The sequence below is a fragment of the Mizuhopecten yessoensis genome, unplaced genomic scaffold (assembly GCF_002113885.1).
Source record: "Mizuhopecten yessoensis strain PY_sf001 unplaced genomic scaffold, ASM211388v2 scaffold8387, whole genome shotgun sequence".
Lineage (NCBI taxonomy): Eukaryota > Metazoa > Mollusca > Bivalvia > Pectinida > Pectinidae > Mizuhopecten > Mizuhopecten yessoensis.
This window is the reverse complement of record NW_018407522.1, coordinates 497,530-509,984: the sequence shown is the minus strand read 5'-3', so window position 1 is coordinate 509,984 and position 12,455 is coordinate 497,530. Positions and strand designations below refer to the sequence as shown.

Sequence of the window (12,455 nt, the reverse complement as noted above, 5' to 3'; positions counted from 1 at the left end):
AATGCAAATTCTGATGTCTGATTGAAAGATTTATAAGATTGAAACGAATCTAATGTCGTAGAAGATAATACCAATGTAATCTCATATTGAGCATTCAATGTTGAATCCGACAAAATATTCGTTTCCAACATTCCTTAGTCAATTGCTAATTGGATTGTCAGTTTCCTACAATGTATAGGCAATCGACACGGCTGAATTGGTCAACAGAAATTGTATTTGTTCTAAATATTGAAACTTGAGTTACATGTTGAAGTGAAAATACATATCCTCTCTTCTAGTCATATTTATTAGCTTATTAAAATTTAAACCACGTATTCTGGATGTAATTTTAAAATTGTTAACTTCATATATAATCAAAGATCCATACTTTTACAAACGGTTAAAACAAACAGGTTGATAATAAAATGTTTTAAATTGACTATTTTTATATTTAATTCCCAATGCAATCCTTTAAATACTTCATATATGCCAATTGAGTTATGATGTCAGTTAAAGATTTACACCTTTAAAATCTGGTAATAGATACAGTATGTTAAGTATGAATTATGATACAACAGACAGCGTTTTCGTCCGCCTAGAACTCATCGGTGAATCTAGGGACCAAAAGTTCAAAATCCAAATTGTCCAAGCTACTGTTGAAATATAAGGACAGGTTTGTAAAACACTGTGATAATGAATTTAAAAATTTAGAGGAGTACTGGTTAAACATACAATAAATGGGTTTTTTTCCATTGAGAATCAAATCTGTGCTATTTCTCAAGTTATTTTGTAGCACAGACTCTAGTCTGTCGTTATTGTTAAACTGTATTGGACCACATACTGTGGCGTAGATGTTTGTTTCGATTTCGAGTATTGTGCCTCATTTCATTTCAATTTAATTGATGCATTGATATATAAATGTTGTAAATATTTACTTTGAAAGGGACGAAATGCTCGTAATTGATAGGTGTGGGTTGGTCTACGGTGTGATGGATAACATACATGTATGACAAATTATTATTAATTACATTAATCTTGCGTAATTCGAGATAGTCGTCGAAAAACGTATATCTGACAGGGAGCGGTAGATGAGACCGTTTAACCACAATAACTAAACACAATACCAACCAACTTTGTATCAAAATAACATTTATGAAAATTTTAGAACGATTCTCCTACTTTATCTATAAGCAAAAAAGTAATAAAGAATAATAAAAAGAGTAAATAAGATAACTTTTATCCATTTAAACTTCTAAGGGTGGTCGGGTCTCAAATTTGATAGCGAGTTCACCTTTCACTAATACTGTTCTAATCCCCAATCGAACGTGAAAAAGGAGCAGGTCACCTGCTCGGCCACGTGAGATTTGCTGTACTCTTTTTTCCTCTCACATTAAGACCCACTACGCGCTCCAATCCTGGCCAATAAGAGTAATTTATATATGAAGTTAAATTAAAACCTGTTCCATAAATGTTGCAGTAATAATATAGATTAAATATATTCCCCCTTTTTTTTAAACGAACAACTTCTAACATCTTGAGATTTTACTATACATCTTAAATAGTAAAATGAAGAGAGAATGTATTTAAGGACTCGCACAACTAAATCATTTACTATATGTTATTACGAAGCTTTTGAGCTAATGGCGTTAATATTTGAAGTTCTACACAAGTGACAACTGTCTATATTTATAGAAACATACCTGGCAAAGGTTAAATGGCATATTAGAGCGCTACAGGCGTCTGCTTTTGCCAAAGAAAATTAACAAGTCAAACCGGTGAAGTGGGACAGGACCCCCCTCCCCCGACTTTTGACCCAATATCAATCCGCCGTCGTATTAAAATCTTATTTAGTTGTGTTACTACCATACGTTCCTTCTTGTATAAAAACAACCACTAGAAATACCAAATAAGAAAACATCTTTTTAGATATTTAGTTTGTTTATTTACTGCACCACCTAAGCAAGAATAACAATATCACGCCGCATCTTTTCACGTAACTAATTCCACTTCGAACAGCTTCATAATCAACCCAGTAACTATCTTATCGCTATCAAGTGTTAAGGTCAATATCCAGTCACTGGTTACAAATAGTGGTGTTTATGCATTCATTGATATAACTTACTTGATTACAAAATCAGTATGTTACGAATGTGGCGTAATTTGAATATCAATCAAAGATATATTAGATGAATGTGTTCCATATGGAACACCCATGTATGGTTATTCTTTCCTAAATCCGTGCACCATGTGACACTGTTTTTCGGAACTTCATTTTCTCTAAAACTTTACTTACCTAGGGAGTGCATATAAACAAACATCTGCGTTCAAAATGCCAAGTACTATTTCAGCCGATATTCTGACACATGACGCCATTTTAATATATGACATATGTGATGTCATTTGATTGACAGTTGGTCAGTGAATGAATATATACGGCACAGTCTGACATCATCTGATGGGAACAAACTGTATCTCTGCTCTTTCTCAATATGTTATGGATAATTCTTTTACAGAACATAGAAAATCAACTTATTGATTATTGTATTCACAATGCCATCGTGGATCTTACGCAATTCGCGAATAGAACGTGAGAGAAGAAGAGTATGTGATGACAATTATACCCTAGGGAGTAGCCGGGACTTTGCCTATATACATAGGATAGACTATGTTGGTGACGCGATAGTGTATTCGATCCTGGTGTTGATTTTGCAATATAATTTCCTTCTTTCATGAAGCCGTTGATTATCTTGTTCCTTTGTGTGGCCGCCGAGATATATCTAATACTCTTATAAAAGTTTTGATGAAGTTTGTTCTTAATTTACAAAGCAGCCACTTTGTCCTGGGGTGAATATTTCAGGGGGCTTCGATTCCACAAACGAAAAACAAATTGCTCTATATCAACCTTGCGATATTAATATTGTTAACAAGGCTAATTGGTGGCATAATTGTTCAGGCAGATACCGCGAATATTTGAGAACACAAATCTTGAACACTTTACAGTATAATAAACAGAGCACTAATATTTCTCCAGAATTCAAACTCTACAAAACGAAAAAGTATTATTAAGCATAAATGTTCAATTGCTCAATGTAATGTTACTAACCTCGATAGTCCTAATCGCATATTCATTTTTCAGGTCGTCAGGCACGTTACTGTTAGTCAACTCATTCAGTTATATACTTATACCGCGAAACATTATTGTCCAATATTAGCTCGCCCATCTCATGTAACGATTGTAAACTGATATTGATTGTAATGTTTGCTGGCATGATAAAATCGCTCTCATTAGAGAGGGAAAATAAACAAGGCGAAAGTTAAACTCCGGCGAAAAATTTCCTGGAATGCGGTTTATATGTAGATTTCAACATGAAATAAATAATGAATCGTATTTAATATGATACGAAATAATAAAGTTTCTTTTCATTTGTCCGGTCATGTAAAAGTAATTTGATAAAATCTGTAGAGTGTATGAGCATCAACTGGGGCACGGCATTGAGACATCGCGTTAACATTCGTTATTGGTTATAAAAATAGTTTCAAGGATCATTCCGTGCTAATGAATCTTACTAAAATAAAAACATCAATAAAATATCTTTTTTAAATCACTGTTAGGCATAAATGACAAGGAATCATGAGGAAGACAGCGAGTGTAACCGTCATCCCTCCCTAGCGAAGACACATAATATACGAGACATTAACGGTGATATCTCCATCGGGAGGCCATTTCCGCACAATGTCAAACACGTTTAAGTGTCTTTACACGTTGACAGAGCCATACAACCGTTTCCATTATCACTATCGTTACCGATGTACATACAGGCTAAGTACACACAGAGGACAAATAGACGTTCCTAGTTGAGGCACCAAACTCAACAAATCGTACTTGGTCTTTTTTTCACTTGTATCGTCATCTCTGTCTGTTTTGGGTTTTATTCGTTTATAAGTGAACTCTTCACACTAGGATTGGATTTTTAATGTTTAGAAACATAATTAAGCGTTAACAAGGAAGAAATATTTTTCAGTGCACCCAAGTTTCGTTACCTACACATTTTGGTACATGTGGGTTAAATATGATTGCTGTATGATAATATCATTAAATTCTCACGATGGACGTACTTTCATAATGTATCAATCAAGGAGACACATATTGTTTTTCAACCTGCTTTCAACACATTGAGCACTGAACTAAGGCAACACTACCTAAGGCGTCCCAAGTAACTGAGGAGGATTTGAATCCGATCTAAAACGGCTCTGCAAAAATATAGGCGAAAATTTGGTGACCTTGAAAATATTCTCAATTTGACGCATTGTTAATGTCGTGAAGAAAACTTCAAACTTATGGGATCTTTTTTATGTAGGTTTATGATTTTTTTTTTTTTTTCTTGTTATCGTTTTATGTCTGTGTATAATGCCACTTAACTAGCCATCGGCAAGATAAGTACAAGTGTATGTGGTTTTGTTGGAGGACAGAGCATATACTACCATAATTCATGACTTCAAGAAACATCTCCTGCCTGCATAAGAAATTGGTTTACGTGATTATAAAGTAACTTATCTTCCTTTTTTCGAGTATTTCTAAAATCATGCTCCCTCTTTGCCAACTTTCCTATTACTAGCTATAGCTGTATCGCTTTGTTACTGACTTGCCTTGTTTATGCTGAATTCCAAAACTTAAGAACAATCCTTATTAACAATATATTGCTGGTACTAGTTCTTAAACAAATTATTAACCAAACTGCTTACTATCTCGAAACCCTAACATCAAGATTGCAATCGCATTTTGAGATGGTATACCTCATTAAATGGATCAGATAGAATGTAAATTTTAAGGATTTCACAATGTCTTATACCGAACAACTTAAACATTCCGTCCTCAGCAATGCTACCTATTACAGATTATTTGACTTCGCTACACTGAACACTACCATTCTTCAGACCGGCTTCAGTCTGTTATTACGTGGACGTTCTGTTCTGAGGAAAGTCAAACGACAATACAAACATGTGCTTACGAAATATTTTGCATGTTTTTAAAAACCCTTAAATATAAAATATACTGATGATGAATTGGTGAGAATGATTTATTTTCGGGTTGAGTCTGGTGGCAGGATTTTTCAGCAGACCATTGTTACAATTTTGTGTGTATCATTGAGGACAATTGTGAACTTGTTATTATCAGGACAGGTCAACAGATCTTACTAAATTACTATTATATTTACTTTCAGATACATCAACGATGTATTGTCTTTAAACTGAAACATATTGTAAACTGCATCGACCAGATTTATTCTCCTGAAACTTTAAATCAAGGACATATGGTATCTTTATTTCAATTTGACAAACAGGGATGGGTTTCCACTAAGCTGTTTGATAGGGTGATGTTTTGGTGAACGTTCTGCCTCTTAATCGTAAGACAATTTCTTCCCCGCCGACGGTATTCACGTCGCTGTTGATACGGCATTCATGGGCATGCTGCGAATATCAACGTTTCTGTTGGAGAAATTGCAAGTACAGGGCAGTGTTGTCAGCTCACCACCCGGATCTTTGTGGGTAATGCTCGGATTTCTTGTACGATAAGAATGCCGTCCGCACTGTTAAATATGGTCATGAATAGTCCTTAAAGTTTCGTTGGTACTACCCTGGTACTGTCCTTGAGAAGTCAATTTATTTGGATTCGATTTCGATTTATGTGGCGTGTGTGTCGATGAAGCAGAAAACTCTTTTCCGGAACACATGATCATCATTTTCAAGGGCCTCTTTGTCACTCTTTTTTATTGTTCATGCTTTGTCCTTTCATTCTTTTCACGAAGAAAAATTCAATGAAATGTAAAACACCTGTTAATGGGTTTTTTTAATACTGTGATTGAAATGATTTTTCCGAAGTAATGAATCTACAAAGGAGGTACACAGTTTTCTTTTCCACTCCATCATACATTTTTAACATTATAAACATTGCGGATGAACTGGAAAGTTAACATTCATAATTGTCTTCTCCACTCACGGTTGCAACACATTTACAGATAAATATTAAAGTAAACTTACAAGATAGACAACAATCAAAACATTGTTTCTCGTCATTACCAATTTATTAGAAGGAGTACTTCACAAATCATTCATTAAATTGAAATGCAATTAACGATATATAAGGACTTAATTGATATTAGCAAATTAGTAGATAGATAAATAGTAAAGTTAACTTTGTATCTCATTTTAATCAAGAGATGTTTCCTAACATCGGAAATCGACATTCATGCAATATATGATTAAATCCTATCAAATATATTGCAAATGACTAAAGTTTATGCTATAATCGAAGATGTGTCTACAAAATGTTTGATCAGACATGTTATCCCTACATTCTCGATAGTTTGATCCTTATCATCTGGACGTTAGTGATTTGTGATATTGACGTATTGTTGCTAATGTCCATTTTTTTTTATTGAAATCAGCATAATTTATATCTGACCATTTCATCTTGCTTGTAACAATCATTTTCATTGGCTCAAAAATTTATGTTATCAGACCATAACGTAAAACAAAATGACGTCGCCGTTTGTAACGTCGCTTTTGATTCGCTGATACAGCGGCGTAATATTTTTTAAGAGAAAAGAGTCCATCAATAAAAGTGGATTTCCACAGGGATTGTGTATAGTAGATTAAATTATAGGGATTGACTTGAATATATTTTTCATGTTTTGGATCTATAGCACAAAAAACCGGAGTGTACTCTCATCATAAACCTTTTCGCGGTTTATTTAGAGTACACTTCAATGTTTTGTGTTTTATCTCAATAACATGATAAATCTATTCAAGTAAATCCTTAAATAAAAGACTTGCATTAGTGATTATGTGGTTATGTAGCCCTGAAAAGAATTATTGACCTCGACTTCGTCATGGTTAATATATCCTTTTTCAGGTCTATAAAACCATATATTAACCTCTACACCAGTCCTCAATTGACAATAATAACACAAATATGAAGTGACACATAATGATGGTTATATTATATAAAAACATGATTGTACACAAATGTTAATGCAACAATGACACGATAATTACTGTTATTGCTTTTTTGGTTTAAAAAAAAGCACATTAACAGAATCATCTGACATCACGAATGAGCAAATATTTCCAGATAATGGGCGTCGTATAGTCCTCCGGTATATAATCTAGGAGTTATCGCTAGACTGCAGATATGTGTCCAGACGTTACACCTACAATATACATGTGCGGAACGCAGTATGCGTGGCCTTGTATATAACGTGATAATCAGTCACGCATTAAGTTTTGTTTATTTCATAAATAACGATGACAGTCGTTACAAGGGTTATCGGGTTGCGGATATAATCATCCCCTTGTGACGCAGTAGAGCTGGATGTAGGAAAGTAGTACTAGGCGTGAAAATACGGACTAAGTCTACCGATGGAACCAGATACTCTTCCGCTTTAGCACATACCTGTCCGCCACACAAACTAATAACGTGTTATCCGAGGGCAAAGATGTAAGTCGATAACGCTTAAACAATAATTAAGCAAACAAACATTATCCTTTCAAACATAATAATGTGGCGACATCCGATACGTGTGATATCTCTCTACATTTAAACTCCGGTTTCTGCCTTTTTTTCGTCACTAAACTTTAATAGTTCCTGTTACTTTCCCGGTATCAATTAAGATGCAAACATACATACGACACGTTGTTAAGCTTCTTGATTCCCGGTCTATCCATTATCTTTATGTGCGCAGCAGTTTGTTGTTATATTAGCCGGTAAACAGCTTCTTCCTTTTTTCTCTGTCTTTCTTTAAAAAAAGAAGAGGGGTTATTTTCTAAAACAAGACCACGTGCATTTCAAAATTAGACAAAGGGAAAGTTTAAGCAGTTGTCAATAAACTTAACTTTATTTGTATTTTCATTCTTTAATCAACCATGTCATTTAATGATATGTACTGATGCTTCGCCTTTTGTGTTCAAATGATTTTTTAAAGACTGTACACAAACAATCCAAAATTCGCGTCATTAACTCATTCACCCCTGAAGACACATTGGAACTCTCCCAATTCAAAGGTTGGAATAGTTCATTATGAAACTTCAGGGGTGAATGAGTTAAGTATTCAAGGGCCTCCGATTCATCCTCAATAATAAAGGACACAATTAAAACGGTGATGATCGTCAGTGATGTCTTACCGTCGACTGTCATTATCTTTGGTAATTAAAAAACATATACCTGTTTGGAATTTATCTAGGGATTAAAGCATTGTTTGAGCATTGCAAATTAACTAATCCCTCTGTTAATAGTATCCTTCACTCGTCATTCGGGGAGATCAACTTCAACAATAATTTTCAGCAATATTATAATAAGCTAAAATACCATCCGTTATCTTCCCTGTCTGGTTATAAAAAACAGCCTCATTTGTGGACTAAAAAGAATGATGTTTTATATGGGTTTTTTTTATTATAATTGCAGGTGTGATTAACAAGATGTCACCACATTCAATCCTTACTCTCTTAACAACATTCGCCATCATACAGCTAGCCAAGGCCATATTCTACACTAACAAGGAGGGCAATGATTTTCCTAGAATTGGTAAACGGCGACATCTGTATCAATCTGAAGCTTGGTCACGTGACTCAGTCCCCTCTGACGGTCTTCCTGGAGAGACAGACCGACAGATGGAACCTATGTATAATCAAGACGAAGGGGAAATACCAATCACTTCCAGACGTGAACACCAAAATCCAATGTCCAGTTACTCTAAAGCTATGTACTATCGGGCACTCGGCCTAAACGGTGAGTCATCTCCTTAAAATAACATTATAAAGCAATGGTTTGCCTGATGGAAGTTCAAGAAAATGTCCAAAACGGATAGCTCAAATAGTTTCGATTTTCTCTGTGCAAAGTTCACGAAAGACTTGATCAATTCCAATTTTCTAATAAATTCCTTTTATCTTTACCGAATAACAATTAAATGTTTGATTTGAACATTCAGCTAACATTTGTTGAATAATTAGAATATTTAGATACAATGCATGATTGCATGACACTGATGCGTGAATGCACGATAACCAGTACATAGTACGTTTAAATATGGAAACTGTGTTATTTTCAGGTTACCGTGCATTTTCCAAAAACAAGGTCCAGGCGTCTCCAAACAATGGAATACGAGGAACACGTACATATTACTAACAGCAGGGGTCACGTGATCTCATTTCCCCGACGTACATGAAGCAATTTATTTGTTATTGATAAAATTGGTAATAAAAAGTTGGTCTTGTATCTTTGTTATTTCATTTTTCTAATTTCCTCAAGTTGGTTTATTTTCGATGATGATTGAATACATTACATTTGAAGGTTATTTTTGTCTGCAATTCAATATCAATATTGCACGAAGTGAATGTTTTTTGATATGTCAATTATAAAGAAATGTACAATGTTCCGGACTTTTTTGACATGAGAAAGTAAAATTATATTTACGTTAACTTTGTTTGGTTAAACAAACATGAATATAATTGAGGAAGATTTTTTTCTGCGTACCAATTTACGCGTGTTTTGTTCGGCAGGATAATAATCACCAAAATGCATAGTCTTGTTAATTATGTGATCCAAAAATCACTTTCTGCTCTCGCAATTTCATAACCTCTTGAAAAAAAAAAAAAAAAAACGCCTACATTATAAGGCATCCAACGCATATAGTTCGGAAGAAAATTGCCGTTATAATAATGTTGCATTAACAGCAGCATGAAGGTTTAAGATGGGTTTAATATTGATGTTGCACGCTACAGTCCCACAACATACAATTAAGGTGAAAAAAGCATATTGAGATGGTACAATTTATCGAGTTCACAGTTAGAAAACTAAGTAAGCAATAATCATTTAAATATTTTGAAGTACCTATCCCCACGCCTCAAGTTATTCATCATTGTTTTTATAAATAAATTCATGAGGGTTCATCAAGATTTGCAAAGGTCTCGTGGTTTCTAAGTATATGAGGAAGTCTAGACTCAACCTTTCCATGAAACCTCTTGTTTGCTTCCCACGTTTGTTGTCAAAAACACGTTCATACACCAGACATGGTCCTTGCAACCTATTTTTCGCCTCACAGGTTTCATCTTCAGCGCATGTACTTGTGTTTCATAAGAACAACAATCGACCACCCCATCCTGATGTTTATGTTATGGCTCGGGCTCAGCCAATGTTCTTTTATCAGGTGTTTCCCTTGCGACCTGCTGTTTGCCCACAGGTTCAGTTTCAGTGCATATACATATATTACATCAGAATTAACCTTCCCAACCTGTTGTCTGTCTTACAGGTTCGGTAGTAGCGCAGATTTATACACCAGCCTCGACCCTTCTTGTCAGGATGTTCGCTATCTGCATTCGTTTTATATTTAACAGACGTGCATGTTGCATCTATACTGAAAGGATAAGGAAACGTAGGGTAAACATTTGAGGTGATTTAATGTTATGTTTTTGAATGTTATATGCAATATTTCTTTTTCAGTATAAAAAAGCATATTAAATAAGCAGTTAACCAAAATGTCATTAGATTTCGACCAATAATCCATGAGTAACTGAAGTACATTTAACGGTACCCCCAACATCGCCAAGTGAAATCGACTGACTCGTCAGCATCTCGTTTGCCCCTCTCGCGCATCTGTCACAGCCCTGATTCTCTTGGGCATGGAGTTCATCAGTGTATTTATCCTACTCATGAGTATTTTGTTCCATTCTTTCAATGAGGTAGTCCTTAGTTGGTCGAGAGTAGTTGGGGCTTTCCAACGCCCCTTCACCCTCCTGTCAAATTCGTCCAATCGATGTTCGATTGGGGACAAATATGGACTGTACGGCGGTCAGTCGAGTGGGTTACATGTGAAGGTGATGCTGTTGCGCATTCCACCCCTATATCTTACGGCGGTTAAATTCTTGGCTTCAACAATCAACGGTGACTTTACCCCGTGAGATATCCCCCACCCCATAACCGCGCCACCCCAAACATATCTCAAAAACACAATCGTCAGCGAAGCGTTACCCGCGAGGTAGGTATACACGACGTCGACCTTCCAGACGAAAAATCGGGGCTCATCTGTGAAAAAGACGACTTCCATTGCCTCACTGGATATCGTCTGAGAGCATGTGTCAACCAAGCCATACGACGCGCGTGCGGTAAGGCAGACCAACGTAAGGACGACAAGCTCGCAGACCAACCTCGCGCAATTCCTTACAGATTTGGAGTGGATGTGGCGAGTATGATTGTAGCGGTTTCAGTGGTAGTGACGTGGCAATTACGCAGGTAGGCAACCTTTCTCGTGTATCTCAGATAACGGACCAGACGTTCTATGGTAGTAACCTTCACACCAAACTTCATAGCAACCTGTTGTTGCCTTGGACCTTCGCAATGCCATAGCCTTAAATAATTGTTGCCTATTTTGTTACCCTGTGTTTCTTTATCCTTTACGTATTGGTCAGTTACACATTCTTCATCGTTATTGGGCTTCTTGTTTGATTATCAGTGAAACACTCATCACGACATATAATTTAACAACCCGATTTTACGAAATGAATAGTGTGGTTCGAAAACAGTGGACACCCTGTGGTTCGTCTAGCGTTTCCGTCTAATCTTCAGGGTAATATTGTATTCGGTTGGTCCTTTGGTTGTCTAGCTACGGCACAGGATAATAAGTGTAGGGTTATCTCGTTGTCTATGGCGCATGGGATACTTAGTTTACGGTTATTGATTGGGTGATCAATGTAACTTCTCGTTGTCCACGGCACAGGGTACTTAGTGTAAGGTTATTGATTGTGTGATAAATTTCTACTCTTGTTGTCTACGGCACGGGATACTTAGTGTAGGGGTATTGATTGGGTGATTTATTTATCCTCTTGTTGTCTATGGCACGATATACTTAGTGTAGGGTTATTGATTGGGTGATTTATTTATCCTCTTGTTGTCTAAGGCACAGGGTACTAAGTGTAGGGTTATTGATTGGGTGATCAATGCAACATCTCGTTGTCTACGGTTCGGGGTACTTAGTGTAGGGTTATTGATTGGGTGATTAATATATCCTCTCGTTGCTTACGGCACAGGATAATAAGTGTAGGGTTATCTCGTTGTCCACGGCACGGGGTACTAAGTTTAGGGTTATTGATTGGGTGATCAATTTATCATCTCGTTGTCCACGGCACAGGGTATTTAGTGTAGGGTTATTGATTGGGTGATAAATTTCTACTCTTGTTGTCTACAGCACAGGATAATAAGTGTAGGGTTATTGATTGGCTGATCGTTTTCTCCTCTTGTTGTTTATGGCACGGGGTACTTAGTGCAGGGTTATTGATTGGGTGGTGAATTTCTCCTCTTGTTGTCTATGGCATGGGATACTTATGGCATGGGATACTTAGTGTAGGGTTATTGATTGAGTGATACATTTCTTCTCTTGTTGTCTACGGCACGGGGTACTTAGTGTAGGGTTATTGATTGGGTGATA

General features: G+C 36.1%; 1 protein-coding gene across 4 annotated transcripts in view; it reads left to right on the top strand.

Moving 5' to 3' along the window:
* Nucleotides 1-9,194, top strand: part of LOC110455860 — a 35,107-nt gene extending 25,913 nt beyond the window's left edge. For 3 of the 4 annotated variants that reach the window (XM_021506273.1, XM_021506272.1, XM_021506270.1), the window contains exons 2-3: nucleotides 8,441-8,764; nucleotides 9,084-9,194. In XM_021506273.1, coding sequence (XP_021361948.1) covers nucleotides 8,455-8,764; nucleotides 9,084-9,160 — 387 coding nt within the window. In that variant the 5' untranslated portion in view covers nucleotides 8,441-8,454 and the 3' untranslated portion in view covers nucleotides 9,161-9,194. Of the gene's footprint in view, nucleotides 1-7,326; nucleotides 7,478-8,440; nucleotides 8,765-9,083 lie in introns of those variants that run through there. The other variant, XM_021506271.1, reaches the window with a different exon arrangement.
* The last annotated feature ends 3,261 nt before the right edge of the window (nucleotides 9,195-12,455 follow it).